The sequence below is a fragment of the Vulpes vulpes genome, chromosome 11 (assembly GCF_048418805.1).
Source record: "Vulpes vulpes isolate BD-2025 chromosome 11, VulVul3, whole genome shotgun sequence".
NCBI classification, from domain to species: domain Eukaryota; kingdom Metazoa; phylum Chordata; class Mammalia; order Carnivora; family Canidae; genus Vulpes; species Vulpes vulpes.
Window position 1 is genome coordinate 85,449,704 of NC_132790.1, and position 20,704 is coordinate 85,470,407.

At 37.6% G+C, this 20,704-nt stretch overlaps 1 protein-coding gene across 4 annotated transcripts in view; it reads right to left on the reverse strand.

Annotated features, from left to right (window-relative positions):
- The window catches only part of PIK3CB (phosphatidylinositol-4,5-bisphosphate 3-kinase catalytic subunit beta), a 203,152-nt gene that overhangs the window by 2,031 nt on the left and 180,417 nt on the right, over window positions 1–20,704 (reverse strand). For all 4 annotated transcript variants that reach the window (XM_072726958.1, XM_072726956.1, XM_072726957.1 and 1 more), the window contains 3 exons: window positions 4,517–4,684; window positions 3,316–3,439; window positions 1,483–1,628 (listed from right to left, as the gene is read on the reverse strand). In XM_072726958.1, the coding sequence (XP_072583059.1) occupies window positions 1,483–1,628; window positions 3,316–3,439; window positions 4,517–4,684 (438 nt within the window). The remainder of the gene's footprint in view (window positions 1–1,482; window positions 1,629–3,315; window positions 3,440–4,516; window positions 4,685–20,704) is intronic.

Genomic DNA, 20,704 nt, shown 5'->3' on the forward strand with positions numbered 1-20,704 from the left:
GAGAAGAGAGCAAATTTCGTAAAGGAAAACAAGAGACATATCTAGATTTTCTGTAAGAGCTGGAAATTTTCTACAGAACTGAAGGTTTAATTCTGATTTTTAAAGCACTTTGAAAATTGTTCCAAGACTAAAATTTACATAGAACTGATCTGGCTGTCTAAAATGACACATATCTTTTTAAAAATACAACTAAAGTTCTTATAAAAGGCTATGTAATATGTAACACCTGTGCTTTTTAATTCTATGCTTTTTAATTCTATGAGACCCAAAAACTAGTTATAAAACAAGTGGTAATTTATAATCCATGAGGATTTGTGAACAATGTTTCTAGATTCTAGATTTAAAATATTTTTTTTTAATTTTTTATTTATTTATGATAGTCACAGAGAGAGAGATAGAGAGGCAGAGACACAGGCAGAGGGAGAAGCAGGCTCCATGCACCGGGAGCCCGACGTGGGATTCGATCCCGGGTCTCCAGGATCGCGCCCTGGGCCAAAGGCAGGCGCCAAACCGCTGCGCCACCCAGGGATCCCCTAGATTCTAGATTTATAGCGTAACTCCAGAGATTAATTTCTTTGATTTCATCCCAAGTATGGATGCTTTCGCACTGCACCTCCATATCATCTTGCCTTCCCTCTCTCTCCTCTTAAAGATAGTTATTCAAGAGGACCATCTGATGCTATCTCCCTAATTTTGCCAAAAAAGAGAAATGAACACCCAGAGAAATATTCTGCACAAACTCAGACACATCTAGAAATGATAATTATAATCGTTTGGTGAACACAGTATGAGTTGGTCACATCATATAACTTAATTCTAATTATCATAATAGCCCTAAAAAATTTTTTTTAAGATTCATTTATTTATTTGAGAGAGAGTGAGAGAAAGTTTGAGGAGGGGGGGAGGGAGTGGGAGAGAAGCAGACTCCCCACTGAGCTTGGAGCTCCAACATGGACTCGATTTCACAAACCTGAGATAATGACTTGGGCCAAAATCAAGAGTTGGGCGCTTAACCAACTGAGCCACCAGGCACCCCATAATAGCCCTAAAATTTAATTATTTTTGTCACTATTTTAAGACGAAGAAACAAAGAAGACAAGTAACGTGCTTGGAAACATACAAGTAGTGAGGACCGGATCAGAAATTACAAAGTTCTGAACACTGGGTCCTTTAGAATGAGAGCAAACTGCCTGTCCCTCTTAGCATCTCATAATGAAATGTCTAACAGTTTCAGAGAATTTTCTAAGACAAAGAGTGGTATATTATTGGAATAAAACACAGTAACTTATTTCAAATTTCAAGAATGTTTCTCCTCTCTAAACCAAAACATGATTCTGACAGGCGAATTCCCCAAAAGCCTCCAGTTAGCAGATTAAATGTTTCCCTGATCTAAATATACCTCAGCTAAGAGATGCTAGTCCAACTAGTCAGATGAGAAAATGTCAGATACGTTTTTTTTCTTGACATGAGGTCAATACTTACCGGCCAAACTTTTCTGTGTTTCCTGTTTTTCCTTGTTGAATCACATGAATGAAATCATAGGTAAGAATAAAAGGCACCCGTTCCCTTTTAATGCCAAATTTAGACTTGAAATTTCCAAGAATATGTCCAAAGTCAATGTGGAAGAGCTGGAAAACAAATGGGACTTGATTTCTCTTGTTTCTCTGGTTCCAAACAGAAAGGCAAGATCTCAGCAGTCCTAGACCTGCAACACTTCACTGATCTTCAGCTGAGCCCTTGCCTCACTCTGTATTGATTGTACAGTTGCTACTATGTGTATAACAGAGTGATTTGGTAATTATATTATTACAAAACTCTCATGAGCCCTTCTCCGTTTTCAGAGGCTACTGGGTCACTTGGGAAGACTGTTTCTAATACTCATAGATCTTTTATACACACTAATAACCCAGGCCTGATATTAAACTGCATTTATCTAGTGCAAAAGACAAATCTTTAAAAAGGAAAAGTTTTATTTTTTTAAAAAAATTCTTTTCCTTTTTTTAAAAGATTTTATTTATTCATGAAAGACACACAGAGAGAGAGGCAGAGACACAGGCAGAGGGAGAAACAGGCTCCATGCAGGGAGCCTGACATGGGACTCGATCCCAGGACTCCAGGATTATGCCCTGGGCCAAAGGCAGGCAGGCACTAAACCGCTGAGCCACCCAGGGATCCCAAAAAGGAAAAGTTTTTAAAAAGAAAAAGAAAAATATATCCAAATTATAAACATGTCTGATTTTTTAAAAATTTTTAAAAGATTTATTTATTTATGAGAGAGAGAGAGAGAGAGAGGGAGAGAGAGAGAGACAGGAGGAGGGAGAAGCAGGCTCCATGCTGGGAGCCTGACGTGGGACTCGATCCCGGGACTCCAGGATCACACCCTGGGCCAAAGGCAGGCACTAAACCACTGAGCCATCCAGGGATCCTAACATGTCTGATTTTTAAAAAGCCAAATAGTTCTACATATCAAACTATTTTGGTCAATATTTCTAAGTACTTGCCCAACAGCCCCCTCAATACCCTGAGTGCTAGTACTTCGAGGTAACTTCTGGCCACTCTTTAATGGGTTTTTCCTCCATTTTTTAAATGGTATATTTATACTTATTTTTTACTTCCTAGTTTTGAATTATGGAAGGTAAAGATTTAGTACTTTGTGCTGATGTAATGCTATACAATGAGGCACAGTATATCATAATTTCTGGTTAAATTAGTACTCCATGTTCACACTGTTCAGGCCATGTAAGTACATTTCAAAGCTAAACCATGTAGCAACAGTACACTATCAATACATTTCCCTTTTTGCCCATATTTTTCCTTGACAAAGCTTTTTTGGGCTTAGTATCCTAGGACCCTACTATTAATTCTTCTCCAAATCTTTTTTTTTTTTTTTTAAGATGTATTTATTCATTTGAGAGAGAGAGAGTCTGGGGTAGAGGGACAGAGTCCCAAGCAGACTCCCCACTGAGCACAGGGCCTGCAGTGAGGCTCCATCCCACAACCTGAGACCATGACCTGAGCCAAAACCAAGAGTTGGACATTCAACCAGCTATACCACCCAGGCGCCCATTTATCCATATCTTATATTGAAAGGTCATTTTAAGTAACTGCAGTAACTTTTCAGACATTAAACAAGTATTTATCACCTAACTTTAAGCAAACAAACCAATGAATATGTGAAGCAGATGGTGTGTGAAACAAAAGGAAAGCAAAAAGACATGACTCCAAGCATTACTAAAGAATTGCCTGAATTACACAAGATATTGTACTGTATGTAATAGCATCATGAGGCCTTTGGCAGACTCTGGGGAGGCTCACCTGGCCAGTTTTTTTGACCATGATGTTGTCACTATGTCTATCACCAATCCCAAGGACATAAGAAGCTACACAGTAGCCGGCACAGGACAAGGTAAACTCTTCAATGGCTCGGTCTAGGTCATCCCTGAATAAGAAAGAGAGAGAGAAAAAAAAAAAAAAATGAATGAATGAATGAAGGAATAGATGTTTTCAGACTCCAAAAGTATGGGATAGTAAGACCCAATTCACACTTGTTTCCTTTTTAATTTTGAGTAGAAAGGCAACACAGAGCTGCCAAAACCGTATGAGCAGACCATGCAGGATCAGCCAAGAGAGGGAGGGTGATCAGTGCAGAAGCAGGGCAGAAAGAAGTCAGCAGGAAGACTCAAAGACTTTGGATCACTGGACCTCAGCCATTCAAACTGCTGTGTCCTGGGGACTGAGCTTCATTGGGGTTGGGGAGTAGGTTCATATGTATAATAATAGGAGACCCTCAGCTTTGCTTGGATGATATGATGCTGGGCTTTAGAACATTTTTTGATCAGTTTTGACCTAACACTAGAATTCCGTATTTAAGAGTTAAGTATTACAGTTTCAACACTTTAAGTCACTGACTTAAATTAGAAGTTGGTAACACAGACCCTTTAAAGACAAAGTCTTAAGATTAAAATTTGAAAACTAATTCTCCACACAAGCCCTTGGGTTTTGCCAATGATGAAATATAAATCTGACTTTGAAGTCTTTAGACAAAATACTTGCAGTGTTTTCCCTCACTATGAAATTCCTTAATTGTCTATGATTAGGTCTTTTCCAACATAATAACCATTAATAACAGTTTCCAGCCCTGTTTTTTTTTTTCTTTTTAATATGGAGAGATCACAGTCTACAAACTCATTTACTGCTATTGTAAAAGTCTACTGAAAACTTACCTAAGGTCATATATTCACTAAGTATAGAAGCTGACACATTTAAAAAATTATTTAAAAATTTTGTAAAATCTTATATTGTAACTACTGTAAGGCTCTTAAATTTGATCTAGATAAAGTAGAATTTAATGCTAACCATCTGTGAGACTTTAGGAAGGCCTACTTTCTCATTCTGATCTAACCTGAAATAAAGCAATAAATAACATTAACATTTCCTCTAGGACAATTATGGTTCTACTTGGAAGAGCCATTTTTTTGTCCGGCTGCTTGTTCAGAAGAATGATACACAAACTAACCCAGAATTGTATTCTTTAAGCCAGTTCAGAAGGGCATCTTTGTTGAAGGCTGCTGCGGCAGCCACATTGCTACTGTTCAGCTGAATGTCAGCAATTGTTTCAGAGGTGCTCACAACTTCAATGAGGCCAGAGCGGTCTCCTGTCGCTAAACAGCCATAAGGCAGCATCCTGAAAGGGAAAAAAATTGGCACAGTCACATGTATATGTTAGCCATAAAATGAAACTTTAACAGAGTAAGTTTCTTCCTTGATTTTTTTTATTTTACTATTATTTTTTAAGACTTTATTTATTTCTTCATGAAAGACACACAGAGAGAAGCAGAGACAACGCTAAATTATAATTTGTTATCTAGTTATTCTGATAAAATATTCCATTTGTAGAGATGGACAGAAGCATATCAGATAAAAGAAGTCTTTCATTTTTACTCTAAATTTTGGAGAAGGGAGTTACCCTATATAGAGCACTTAATAGTAGCAGGCTAAGCACTTTACACATTACCTTGCTTAATGAATGGCAACTCCATCCTTCCAGTTGTTCAAACTCACAATTTTAAAGTCACCTTTGACTCTTTCTCTCATAACCAGCATTTACCTACTTTGAAAATGTGTACCTAAGATTTCTCTGCCTCCACTCTTCCTTTGGTTCCTACTCTAGATCAAGTCACCATCAATCTTTACTCAATTATTCAAGTTCCTTTATTAGCCTCCCTGCTTCCACATCATAGTCTGTTTTAAATCCAATAGCAATACAGTCCATTTAAAAGATACGCATTTTATGTCACTCCCCCACCCCATCAAAATTTCTGCATTGGCTTCCAACCTTAGGGTGAAAGCCAACATGCTTGCCATAGCTCTCACAACGTCCTTCACTTCTAATATCCTCCCCTTATTCACTTTATTCCTACTATACTGGCTCCCTTGCTTTCCTCAAACGTATAAGGCACAACAGTCCCTAATTCCACTTTCTCTGCCCAGAACATCTTTCCCCAAGACATCTACATGACTTACTCCCTTATTTCTTTGAAGTCTTTGCTGAAATGTTTCCATCTCAGTGAGAAATTCCTGATTTAAATTTACAAAACTATCTGTAACACAAAACTTGCTATCTCTTCCCTGCTTCATTTTCCACTGTAAGCCCTCAACACTATCCAGACATCTTGTACATTTTATTTATATGTTTGTTTACTGTCTTTCTCTCTACCAGTAGGATGGAAGTTCTACTAGACAGGGGTGTTCTGTTCCCTGCTGTATACTCAGTGCCTGAGAACATGCCTGGCACAAAGCAGGCACTCAATAAATATTTCTGAACGAATAGACAAATTTAATAACGAAATCCCCCCCCTCCAAAAAACAAAAAACAAACAAAAAAATAACAAAATCCCTGTTCAGTAAGTTCCCAATTTCACAAATGAGAAAAAGTAATTTGCAAAAGGTTATACATTTAAGCATAAGATCTAAGACTTAAAAATAGGTTTGTGCGGCTCTGAAACTATCTTTCAAATCCAACAGTCTCTAGAGTCACTGATTATTTAACAGGCCTCTCATGCTGTTCTTGTGTAAAGTAATTTTTGCTAAATTGATAGGTAGCATTTTGCTTTGAATTTCATTTATATAATCCCTAATGAAAATTAAAACTTTCTCATGTCTCTTTTACCCATTTTTAGAAGATTTTCTCTTATGTCTTAGGATTCACATTCTTTCCCTATTTATTAGGGTTTTAAAATATTTTCCTTAGTGATTTATATGACTTTTTAATATATTAACATTATCTTTTTCTTCTTTTGGTTGTAAATATTTTCTAGTTTTGTAAAAACTGTGCTATCCTTATAGCAACTCCAAAATGGAATGTGATACCTGGGGAAGTTCAAATGAAAGTTGATTATAGAAAATGCAATGGATGCAATTCATAGACTCAATAAATAAATGGGTACAGCTATGTGCCATGCATTCTGTTTGCTGCTGGTGATATAGAAAGAAGAAAAGCGGTCCTTGCTCTCAGTGAACAGATAAGGCCCAAATGCACAATGTGTACATGATCTTTGTATGAACAAGAATTGCCATGAGAGGGCAGCCCCAGTGGCACAGCGGTTTAGCACTGCCTGCAGCCCAGGGCGTGATCCTGGAGACCATGGATCGAGTCCCACGCCGGGCTCCCTGCATGGAGCCTGCTTCTCCCTCTGCCTGTGTCTCTGCCTCTCTCTCTCTTTCCGTCTCTATGAATAAATAAATAAAATCTTTTTTTTAATGTTAAAAAAAAGGAAAAAAAAATTGCCATGAGAACATGTCAAGAGTTAATAAAGATCTCTGTGAGGAAGAAGGGACAGCAGAGTTGGAGGAAAATATAAGGGAGAATACAAAAGCAAGGTGAGGACAAGAAACAGTTTTGGAAAGACTATGCAGGGCCCTGACAGGTCACGTAAGGACTTCTGTCATTCTCCTAAAGGCAATGAGAAAGCTTTGAAGGACTTTATGAAGTTGGGATCCCTGGTTGGCGCAGCGGTTTGGAGCCTGCCTTTGGCCCAGGGTGCGATCCTGGAGACCCGGGATCAAATCCCACGTCGGGCTCCCGGTGCAGGGAGCCTGCTTCTCCCTCTGCCTGTGTCTCTGCCTCTCTCTCTCTCTCTGTGACTATCATAAATAATAATAATAATAATAATAATAATCCTTAAGTTTCCATATGACCAAGAAATCAGTTATCTTATGCCTCTTTTAGGCACTTTCCTCGTTCTAACAAAATAAGGCTAAGAATAGAATTGCCAACTAAATGCTGGCAGCCTGATATATCAATAGGCTGCTTTACATCTGCATTACTATTTTTTTTCCCTCCTTTTAAAAAGTTACCGTTTAATAAGAAAGGTAGCTTGGAGCATGGAATCATTCTCAACACCCCTGTCCTTATCCTGACACAACACATGTGAGGTAAACATGCACGGTTAAACTGCACTTTGGCTCACTTTCCTCCTTTCCTCCCACCTCACTTGCAGCCAAACTGGGCAAAAATCCAACTTCCTCTTCAAAAGCGTGCAGTGATAAAAGCATTCAGTGTCTTAAGGATGAAATTCTCACAATGGGGAGGAAAAAACATCCTTGTCAGACAGTTTGACAGAAGTCAAGCTGGGGACAAACTCCTGGAGCCCTGACCATCTTACACAGGCTCATTTTGCACTCAACTTCCACACTTCTTATAAAGGCTATAACAACTTGTAATGTTTTTATCCCTTTCTCAGACTTTCTGACTCAAGAAGCAATTTGTTACCTTTCCACTAAACAAGTATTAAAATATATATTCTACAGCAGAGGGGATGGCAGCCCCATAACCCTACTCTCAATGGGTGTGTTTTCTCTGGCCTTGACTCTCTCACATCAATGCAAATCTGAATGGTACTGTAGCCTCTTGCTTCCAAAAGAGTAAAGTGTAATTCCTTTACTTAATGTTTGCATTGCTTCCATCTTCTTCTTTAATTCTTCCAAAACTACCAATACCAATTTCATTATAGAACTGCTGAACAGCACTCTTAAAAGGGAAGTAAATCCCATTAATGTAACTCAGATGTAAAGTCACAATGAAGACAACCATCCAAAATTCAGGGGGCAGTAGAGGATTTTCAAATCTACCAAAGGTCAGGTAGATTTACGTACAGACAACCTATGACACTTGACAATAAAGGCTGAATACCTATTATTTGTTGACCAAATGAAGTCAGAGTGTTCTAACATACTGATGGTTTACAAATGTTCTAATTTAACATGAAAGAAACCAAGAGTATTTTTGAGACATCTGAGAAAAATGAAAATGAGTAATAGGTACTTTCATTCATGCTAACATGGCACTATTACAAGTACTAAAATATTCTGGTCAAAGTAATAAAGCATAGAAGGTACCTGAAGATTTATAATTGAATTTAGAAGTGTGTGTGCTACATGACCCAGTTTAACCTGAACAGCTGGCCAAAAAAGAAAAACAAACAATAGGAACACTGGAGCACACATATTTATAGAAACAGTAAAAAAAAAAAAAAAAAAAAAAAAGTTTAGTGAGAAAAAAGTATTCATTTAGAAATGAACCCTAAAGAATTAAAGTTCTACATATTTTAAAAACACGGGGTCAGAGTACAAAAAGTCAGCAGGGATCTCACAGAACAGACAAGTTCCTTTTTCTTGTTAGACACTTGTTGCTTCCCAAAGAGAGGCACTCGGTTTATTTCTAGCACTCCCACATGTGGTTTCCTCCCTTTGCCTGAGGTCACAATGAACTTCATTTGAAGCTAAATGTGCTTTACATTTGAATAGAATGGGTAAAATAAAAAAGCTAAAAGAAAATAAGTTGATTGGGGTTTTTAATTAGCCTGATGGAACTGAGAGAGGAAAACTAAAGTGACCCCAGAAAGAAAAGGCTGTGTTGTTCCTTTGCTTTTTTTCCTGCTTCTATTCTTGCTGGGACCTGCACCTCTACCCTACATATGCTTTAAGCCATGTCCTCCTTGTAAGGGACAAAATTAATGATATCTTTGGAGTCTTCCAGAACAATATCTAAACCACTGGCATTAGGGATCTCAAAGCCAAGACCACTGGCTTCAAGGAGTAAGTGACTTATGATGGACACCTGGACCTTGTCCTTAGTCTAACTGGTTCCTGGATACCTGAAAGGACACGTACATCAGACCACCATCTCAATAAAAACCCTTAGACCTCAAACAAAGATGAGACTCAGGATCCTTTCCTTTCCAAGCGTCCTGGACAGTCCATCTGTATCTGCTCTCCATCTTTAATAAACTCTTTCACCTCTTGCTGGCCTCTGGTAAATTTCTGTCCTGCATGAAGTTCTGCAGGCATCAGAACTTTTAAAAAATAAATGCATTTATGTTTGTTTATTTTTATTTTTTTGAGAGAGAGACTGGGAGGGAGCAGAGGAAGAGAAAGAATCTTAAGGAGGCTCCATGCCTAGCTTGGAACCCAATGTGGGGCTTAATCTCACAATCCTGAGATCATAACCGGAGCTAAAACCAAGAGTCAGACATTTAACGGACTGCGCCACCCAGAAACCACATAGGCATTGGAACTTTAAAGACAAAGTCTTTAGCTCAGCCTTTTATAAATGAACATGACTTCTCATATGGTCTAAATTTGCTCTTAGTAAAGGAGACCACTTTGTAGCTAACCTTAGAAAGAATCAATGAGTTAATAGCCTAAGCTTGAAAAGTCTCCTGTATTTTTATGGGATAAATCAAGTAAAATCATTTTTGCAGGGGTTTACTTTACAGGAAGGGTCAGCAAACTTTTGGAGATTAAGCCAGATGGTAAATATTTTAGGCATTGCAGACTACTCAATCCTGCAGTTACAGCATAAAAGCAGCCACAGACATTATGTAAACAAATGGGTTATGGCTGTGTGCCAATAAAACTTTATACACAAACAGTGGGAGTTCCTGAGGAGAGGGATAAATCAGATCCCTCTGGGTTTATATTCCTCAGGCAGAGTTCACAATCATCCATTTCTCTTATCTATGCAGGATTTCTTATGTATATATGCTTGATTAGAAAACTTGCTATCTATTCCAAAAAAATTCTACTTTTTACACATCTGTGTTAGAAATTCCTCCCAATTTAAAAGCAAAACTGTCACTTACAATGCTCAAAGTGTCCTTTTTAGATAAACTATAATCTCACTTTATTCCAATCACATTATAAGTCCCATTAAAGTAACAATACCAACAGCAAATTCTTTCTACCTCAACAGCATGAAAGGATCTAAGACTAGAAAACTTCTTTAAAGAAAAAACCCCGCCCCCCCCAAAAAAGAAAGAAAATAACCCAAATCAATGGAAAATTACATATTTAAGGCACCACAATACTTTGATAAACAAAGGGTACTGGACAAGTCTTATCATGATTGTTTTCTTGCTTAGACTGGTAAAATGAAAAAATGACATGAAGTAAACAGTATGACAGACCTGGATTTGAATCTGGCTCCTAATTAATATTTTTGTAACCTTTGACAAATTTTTTAAAAATCCCTTGAACCTTAATTTTTCTCATCTGTTAAAAAGGAGTAACAACCTCAGTTTTTTTTTTAAAGATTTTATTTATTTATTCATAGAGACACTGAGAGAGACAGAGAGAGAGGCAGAAACACACAGGCAGAGGGAGAAGCAGGGCCCACGCAGGGAGCCCGACGTGGGACTTGATCTCGCGTCTCCAGGATCACACCCTGAGCTGCGGACAGTGCTAAACCACTGCGCCACTGGGGCTGCCCTCACACAGTTTTTTTATATGACATTACATATGTGAAGAACCTGATACAATATCTGGCTTGGGGCACCTTTGGATCAGGGCGTGATCCCAGAGTCCCGGGATTTAGTATACCACATAGAGATTCCTGCATGGAGCCTGCTTCTCCCTCTGCCTATGTCTCTGCCTCTCTGTCTCCCATGAATAAATAAATAAAATCTTAAAAAAAGAAAAAAAAAACCTGGTTCAGTCAATAAAAAGCAAGTTGTTTTCTTTTTTTAAGATTTTATTTATTTATGAGTGAGAGATACAGAGAGAAAGGCAGAGACACAGGCAGAGGGAGAAGCAGGCTCCCTGAGAGGAGCCCGATGAGGGACTCGATCTTTGGATCCAGGGATTATGCCCTGAGCTGAAGGCAGATGCTCAACCACTGAGCAACCTAGGTGTCCCTAAATAGCAAGTGTTTTAAGCTTTAAAAATTCCAAAATATATTTAGTAATGAAGAAAACAATTCAAATCTCAAAAACTAATCAGAAAGTACTTACAATCTCACAGGGATAAAGTCAATCCCAAATAAAACTGTTTCCAACAAACTTATGGACTAAGTGGCTATAGATACTAAAACATCAAAAATGACAGATAAAGTCAAAAAGGTTTTTATAAATAGTTATGGTTAATTAATAAAGAAACGGAGAACTCAGGGTCCCAGAAATATAGATTACTCATAGCACTGGCTGAGGAATTTACTGACTTGGTTGACATTTTTTTTTTTGGGGGGGGTTGACGTTTTAATGTCCATGAGAAAAGAGATATGGTGTTGGGTCCCTATGAGACAGGATCTGGACCTGAGATTCTATACAAGGATGGGGATTTGAAAGGGCTGTCAAGCCATGAATAGGGAACTGGAAAGTCTCTGCTCACTGACCAGAAAATGTAGCATGAAAGTCTGCAATCTACCTTGGGCACTGAATAAGGGGGTAAAAAGTTTCATGAAAATGCAAAAATTCAAGACTTCCTACATTCTCATCAGATCCAAGCATAAACTATCTATGAAATATAAGAGCATGAAGAAAAAGAGATAAAATAAAAATTGATTGTGTGTAAAGACCCTGGGGAACAGCACAAATTTTTTTTTATTATTATTATTTATTTATGATAGTCACAGAGAGAGAGAGGCAGAGACACAGGCAGAGGGAGAAGCAGGCTCCATGCACCGGGAGCCCGATGTGGGATTCGATCCCGGGTCTCCAGGATCGCGCCCTGGGCCAAAGGCAGGCGCCGAACCGCTGCGCCACCCAGGGATCCCGGGAACAGCACAAATTAAACACAAACTCATTTTGGGAGAAGACTCTCACAACCTAGGGAGCAAAGGACCCTCAGAGAAAACACAATCCACACACCAATAGTAATTCAAAACCAAATATTATCAACTACACAGGAATGAAACTGGACAATGTAAAAGAGAAAGTTAGTGAACTAGAAGACAAAATACAAGAAACTACAAAGAATGTAAGACAAAAATGGGAAATAGGTAAGACAAGTTAAGAGACATGCAGGACAGAACAGGAATGTCCAACACACCTCTATTAATGTTGCAGAAGACTGTGAGAGTATAAGAAATGCAATACTGAAAAATATTGATATATTCTGTACGAACTAAAAGAAGATGTTATTTCCTCTGATTGAAAAGACAAAATGAGAATGGGTGAGGAAAGATAAAAATAAATCCATACACTAACAAACTGTAGTAAAACTGCAGAAACCAATGGCAAAGAGAAATTTATTTTCTGCAATGGGGAAAAAAATATACTATTTAGATGGACGGCACACTTTACAAAATAACAGAGGTCAGAATACCATGGAATCACCTCTTCAAGGTTTCTGAGGAAAGTAGTTGTAAATTTAGATTTTAAAACAAGGAGTTAAGGACCTCTGAAAATCCAGTCTTCTACAAAAGCAACAACACCACTAGCAAAAAATTATCAGAATAGACTATTTGAGTAGTATGGAAATACAAGAAAGTTGCAAAAATCAGAAGAGTGTTTATTGAAGACAATAGCTGAATCTGAGTTGTTTTACCACGACACATTACAATCTCCCATGTTTCCAGTTCTGCAATAGACCTGACAATGAACAGTCCACAATCACAGTGAATACAGTAATCTAGTAGCCATTGCAGGGAGTAAAATGGGGTTGGAGCTCCTTCAAAGCCTCATTTCTAGGGGTGTCATTTTTTGAACTATCTAGTGGTTCCCAGGAAGATCTCACAATTTTATGTTTCTCTGATCTGAATTAGACCTCATCTACCTTTTACTGGAGTGTTTTTTCAAGGAAAAAAAAATCACAACCAACTAAACACTGCAGCGACCTAAGGGGTAAATAACAGTTAGGCAAATAATAGGCTAACCAAAGAGCTTAAAAGGAAAAGATGGGGAGTAAGGTGTCCACAGAAGATAGTGAAAACTTCCAACACAGACATAGAAATCTACAAAGCCATGTACATAGACAGGGTTTTTTGCACACTCAGGGCAGTATACAAACACAGCAAAGAACTTAGATGGGCATAGCTGTCACCTCTTGCTAAATTGAGCTATTACACAAGTAAGGGCTAAGACATAGTTCAGAACTACCTGGCTGGCTGCCAAAGGAACTATCCTAACACATAGTGCCCCTCAAGAAAGAATAGAAGACTTAGATTTCAGAATTCAAGGAAACCTTGGTCAATTACTAGCTGACTAATAAACCAAGGACAAAAATCAGTAGCCACATATGAGAAAGAATACAAACTTCACAGAATTACTTCAGATAAATCACTAATCAGCAACAACACAAAACCGTGAGGAAGGATTAGAATCTGATTTTCAAAGCTGCCAAATAATAAAAATGTTCAGTTTCAACAACAAAAAAATGAATGAGACATACAAAGAAACAAGAAAATATGACCCATACATAAAAAAAAAAGGTACACTATAAAAAATGTCCCCAAGGAAGCTCAAATGCTCAACATTTTAAACAAAAATTTTAAAACACCTATTTGTTTTTTTAAGATTTTATCTATTTTAGATAGTATGCATTAGTAGAGGGAGGGACAGAGGGAGAGAATCTCCAGCAGGGTCCTTGCTGAGTGTGGAGCCCAACTTGGACTTGATCCTATGACCCATGAGTCACTTTTTTTTTTTTAAAGATTTTATTTATTTATTCGTGAGAGACACAGAGAGAGAGGCAGAGACATTGGCAGAGGGAGAAGCAGGCTCCCTGCAGGGAGCCTGATGTAGGACTCAATCCCAGGACCCGGGGATCACACACTGAGCTGAAGGCAGACGCTTAACCACTGAGCCACCCAGGTGTCCCAAGATCACTTACTTTAAGTGGCACCTGGATGGCTCAGTCAGTAAGCATACAAATTTTGATTTCAGATCAGGTCATAATTTCAGGGTTGTAAGATTGAGCCCCACATCCTGGACTCTGTCCTAGGCATGGAGCCTGCTTAAGATTCTCTGTCTCTCCCCTACTCTCTCTGTGCATCCCCTCACAAATAAATAAAAAATAAAAACTGAAAAAAAAAACACCAATTTAAGTATGTGCCAAGAATTTAAAAAACCATGTCTGAAGAACTGAAGTATGAGAATGATGAATCATCAAATAGAGACTATCAAGAGACAGAAATTATTTAAATGATCCAAATAAAAATTCTGGAGTTAGAAATTATAGCAAATATAAAATTTACCAGAAGACACAATAGTAGATTTGAGCAGCCATAATAAAATATCAGCAAACCTGAAGATAGGTCAAGGTTCTAATCAGAAGAACAAAAGAAAAAGAATGAAGAAAAATGATCACAACCAATAAGTACATGATGGTTATGTCAGAAGGAGAGGGGAAAAAAAGGCAAAAAGAATATTTGAAAAGAATAAAACTGAAAACCTCTGAAGACAAATGAGAAACAAAATTTTATACATCTAAAAGGCTCAATGAATTCAAAGTCAAATAAACTACACAAAAATCAATACATCTAAGGGGCTCAAGTGAACAAATGAATTCAAAGTCAAAACCAAAACCAAGTAGGCCTGGATATAGTATAATCAAACTGTAAAAATTCAAAAAAGAGAATATTGAAAATGAGAGATATGATCCATCCCTTACAGACATCGCCCCTCCCCCAACCCCTGCCAAATTAACTGATTTCTTATCAGAAATCTTAGAGGGCAGAAAGCAGCATGAGGCATATTAAAACATATTCAATATCTGGTAAAACTATTCTTCAAAAACAAAGGAGAAATTAAGACTTCCTAGATAAATAAAAACAGAAATTGAACAAAAGTGGAAGGACTCACTTCTGGATTACAAAGACACAATAATCAAGGCTGTCATAAAGACAGACATGTAGATAAAGAAACAGAATTTAGAGTTCAGAAAAAACCCTCACATTACATGCAATTGACACATGACAAGACTGTCAAGACAATTCACTGAAAAAAGAATAGTCTTTTCAACAATAGTGTGACAATCCAGTGACAACTGGATATCCAAATACAAAAGAAGGAAATTGGAATCCTACAATATACCAAATAAAAGCATTAACTAAAAATGGATTGATGATCTCTAATATAAGGGTTAAAACTGAAACATTTAGCAGAAAACCTAAGTGTAAGCTTCATGGCATTGTATTAAGTATTGATTTCTTAAACCTGACACTTTTAACAAAGAAGAAATAGATAAATTGGACTTCATCAAAATAAAAACCCAGGTGCATCAAAGGACACGATCAAGAAAGTGAAGAAACAACCCACAGAATGGAAGAAAACATTTGTAAATAATTTATTTAATAGGAGTCTAGTATCTAAAATATAAGAATTCATGTAACTTAAAAATTAAAAAAAAAAAATCCAATTCAAAAGTGAGCAAAGGAGGGGTGTCTGGCCGGTTCAGTAGGAAGAGCATATGACTCAATCTCAGGATCATGAGGTTTTAGCCCCACGTTGGGGGTAAAGATTATTTTAAAAAAAGAACTTTAAAAAAATGAGCAAACGAACTGAACAGTTATGTCTCCAAAAAGGATATATGAATGACCAAGAAGAACATTAAAGGCTTGGCAACATCATTAGTTATTAGGAAAATACAAATTAAAACCACAATGAGAAAACTAACAAAACTGCAAGCAGAAACTGACAAATGCCAATTATAATGGGAAGTTTTTATAACATACCTGTGAAGTGAAAAATAAGTAAAAATTTGATGAGAGTATAGACTTGGACACAATTAGCAAACTTGATAAAATAGACTGATTTATGACCTTACTGCTAATAATTATAGCATATGGAATCATTTTACTCAAAAATGGGTTTAGAAAATCAGACATTTTTGTTAAAGCATAAAGAAATTCTTAAGAAACATGACATTGATTTATGCTAACCACATAATTCTGACAACAAAGAAATAAAATTAGAAACCAGAGACAACAGGAATAAAAAAAAAATCCAGTGCATTTGGAAGTTATAACAGTCTAAACTAGATCAGGAGTTGAGCCAGTAGATACATGGCAGCAGAGCAGGAGGATCCTAGGCTTGCTTCATCCCATGAATAGAACTAGATAACTATCAAATCATCCTAAATATCCCAGAAATCAACCTGAAGACTAGTAGAACAAACTCTACAACTAAGGGTAGAGAAGAGGCCACATCGAAGAAAGTAGAAATATACAGACACTGCGTGGGAGAGAAATAGATTGTGGCCGCTGCAATGGGGAGGGAGCCATAGTCATGGAGAAGGGTGAGAAACAGATTACCATACAGGAGAGCACACAGGGAAAACTAATCCTCATAGCAATTAGCTTAGAAAGTAAGAGAACCCAAATTTTGTAAGTTCTTACAATCAGCAGGACTTTCAGCCTAGAGTTCTTCTAAAGGTCAGCATGGGGCTGCTGCTGGAGAAAAGGCAGGGCAAACAGCCTACAGGGAAACAACATGCAAACAGCTATCCCAAGAATGCCTGGGGTGCACAGTGGGGAAGTTATTTGCTCATCTTGGAGCATCCCACAGAAGCAGCCTTCAAGAAGAGACCCTTCCAAAAACAAAGAAACTGGCAGGTGCCATTTCCCTCCCCTACTCCTCAGCATAGGCAGAGCCACCTGCAGGAACTAGCACAAAGCCAACACCCACTACCTAATTTGCTTACACCAAGCCCCACCTCCCCACATTCTGGTAGATCCGCACTTCCCAGTCCTTTTTGCCTTAGGCCCAGCACAGCAGGCCTTCTCTCCCAGAAGACTGGTGCAAATCCTTTCCAGCACCACATCTCCCCATCCAGGAGTTATCCAGGGCATCAGTTCCAGAGCCCTAGTTAAAACCACATTCAGGCCAAGGACCAAACACTGCCCATAACAGGCAAAAAGAGCTTCAGCAGGTAATTGGCCTTAATGATAAAAGAGCCAGGACACAACAGTAGAGAACATGCAGCACACATTGGAGATGCTCCTGAAGTGTCACATCCTGCAGAACAGGGGACACTATACTACAAGGCACTGTAGGACCTCTTCTTCGTAAGGCCAAGAACAGGAGATGTAGCCAACTTTCCTAACACAGAGAAGCAGACACAGCAACTTGGATAAAATGAGAAGACAGACAAATTTGGGCCAAATGAAAGAACAGGACAAGGCCACCATTAGAGATCCAAGAGAAGATACAAATAACATGCATGACAGAGAATTTAAAGTAATGATCACAATGATACTCACTGGATTTGAAAAAAGAGTGGAAGACATCAATGAGACTCTTAACACAGAGATAAAAAATAACCAATCAGACATGAAGAGTGCAATATGAATTAATGACCTCAAAGAAAGAGTAATGAAGAGGCACCTGGGTGTCTCAGTGGCTGAGCGTCTGCCTTTGGCTCAGGGCATGATCCCGGGGCTTGAGATCGAGTACTGCATCAGGCTTCCCACAGGAAGCCTGCTTCTTCCTCTGCCTGTGTCTCTGCCTCTCTCTCTCTCTCTCTGTCTCTCATGAATAAATAAATAAAATCTATAAAAAAAAAAAGAAAAAGAAAGAAAGAAAGAAAGAAAGAAAGAAAGAAAAGAAAAGAAAAGAAAAGAAAAGAAAAGAAAAGAAAAGATGAATAAAAGAGAGAAAAAAAGAATTATGCAAAATGAGAATAGACTTAGGGAACTCAGTGGCTCCATGAAATGTAGTAAATTCACATTGTCAGATTCCTGGGAGAAGGGAGAGAAGAGGGGGCAGAATAACAGCTGAAAACATCCCTAATTTGGGGAAGGAAACATATCCAGATGCATGAGTCACAAAGAACTTCCAAGAAAATCAACAAAATCATACACCAAGACATATTATAATTAAAATGGCAAAGTAGAGAGATAAAGAAAAAAATTTTAAAAGCAGCAAGACAAAAGAATACAGTTACATATAACAGATATCCCATATGGCTATCAGAGGATTTTCCTTTTTTTTTTTTTTTTTATTTTGAGAAGTGGGGGGGAGAGAGCACAAGTTGGGGGGGGGGGGAACAGAGTGAGAGAGAATCTTGAGCAGGCTACATGCCCATTGTGGAGCCTGCAGGAGGTCTCAATTGCACAACTGTGAGATCATAACCTAAGCTGAAATCAAGAGTCAAAATTTGATTCGACTAGCTTGTCAAAAAGTCAGTACAGGAAAAAAAAAAAGTCAGTACAGGGGCACTTGGATGGCTCAGGCAGTTAAGTGTGTGCCTTCAGCTCAGGTCATGATCTCAGGTCCTGGGACCAAGCCCCGTGTTGGGCTCCCTGCTCGGCAGGGAGTCTGGTTCTCTCTCTCCCTCTGCTTCTCCCCTCCCCTGCCTCATGGTCTCTCTCTTTGAAATAAATATATAAAATCTTTTTAAAAACTCAGTACAGAGTAAACACAACTAAAAGGAAACCATAAAGAGGTAATTAATGATAAAACAGAAAAAAGATCAACAAAATTAGAAGCTCCTTCCTTTAAAATACTAAGAAGCAAATCTGTAGACTAATAAAAACAGTACATATGAAGTAATTTTACACATGCAAAAAAGGAAAAAAATTAAACATAAAAGAGGTTTTAAAATACAAGAAGAGGGATCCCTGGGTGGCGCAGCGGTTTGGCGCCTGCCTTTGGCCCAGGGCGCGATCCTGGAGACCCGGGATCGAATCCTACGTCAGGCTCCCGGTGCATGGAGCCTGCTTCTCCCTCTGCCTGTGTCTCTGCCCCTCTCTCTCTCTCTGTGACTATCATAAATAAATAAAAAAATTAAAAAAAATAAATAAAGGAATAAAATTAAAAAATAAATAAATAAAAAATAAAATACAAGAAGATGTCATAAAAGATGTACTGGAAAATTTTTGGCTTCTAGACTGACTCAAGAGGGAAAAAAATCTGATGAGTCCAATAACCATTAAGAAAAATTAGTAGTCAAAAAGACCTAGACTGCAAAAAACCAACACCAGAACCAAACCTTTGCAGAGAGAAAAAGGGAAAAGCACACTAAGGTTACAAATAAATACAATTTGCAAAATAAAATATAGAAGAATATCTTTAAAGGTAACTGCACAGAGAAAAAAATATTTTAAAAATAATATAACAAAATATATAAACCTTAAAGGAACCTAGTTAATTTATAGCAGAGAGAAAAACACAGTACTTTTCAACACTGAAAACATAAAAAACGAGGCTATTTATAAAAGATATGCAAATTAAAGTTCTATGAGATACCATGTTGTTTCCATTAGATTTTCTTTTCTTTTTTCTTTTTTAAAGATTTTACTTATTTACTCACAAGAGACACAGAGAGAGAGAGAGAGAAGCAGAGACACAGGCAGAGGGAGAAGCAGGCTCCCTGCAGGGAGCCCGATGTGGGACTCAATCCCAGGACTCCAGGATCACACCCTGGGGCAAAAGCAGGCGCTAAACCGCTAAACCACTGAGCCACCCGGGCTGCCCTCCATTAGATTTTCAAAAAATCAACAAGTCTGATTGGCAAAGAGATATTTTTAGGTGGCAACAACACAATGGTACAACCATTTGGACAATGGTGGTCAAGTTGAAAATATACATGCCTTATGATGAATCAATTCTACTTCCAGCTATATAAACTAAACACCTCTTCCATATGTGAATAGTGAGCTGTTTCGTGCCCCTGTTCAAACTAGGGGCATGTAGTTTGGCTCAGTAGGTTCAGCATCTGCTTTTGGTTCAGATCACGATCCTGGAGTCCTGGGACCACGCCCCACATCAGGCTCCCTGCTCAGTGGAGAGTCTGCTTCTCCCTCAACCTCTGCCCTCACTCTCCCCACCCATGATCTCTCTTTTACTGTCACTCATTCTTTCTCTCAAATAAATAAATAAAATCCTAAAAAAAAAAAAAAAAGTATTCAAATTCAAGGTATTGTTATTGCCCGAAAAAGCAATGAATGTAAATAGCTATTAACAGAATGGATAAATTTTTATTCAAAGCATTAATAAAGAAGTGAAAATAACAAATTAGAACTTCACTTATTGATCTTAGTAAATCCCAAAAAAATGCTGTGAAAAAAAAGTAATAGTTGCATATGATATATAATGGCATTTATTTAAAGTTTAAAACAAAAACTAAATAAAGTTCAAAACATATAATGGATACCAAATGCATAGGTAAAGCACAAAAATATACAACTTACAGCTTTAGAAGAGTGGTTAATTCTGAAATGTGGGAAGGCAGAATAGGATAAGAATGTATTAAGTTTATCTTCATGTTTAATTCCTTTTTTAAAAAGTTGGAAACACGTTAACAACTATCATTTAATTGCTAAATATATAATATTTATTAAATCACAATGTAAAACATAAAAATTGTAACTTATTTTCTACACATTCATGTATAAAATAGTCGATAATTTAGAAAAATAAAATCTAGAGAATTAAGTAAAAGAGGAAAGGTAAAACCATCAATCAAAAAAAAAAGTTTAAAACTGTAT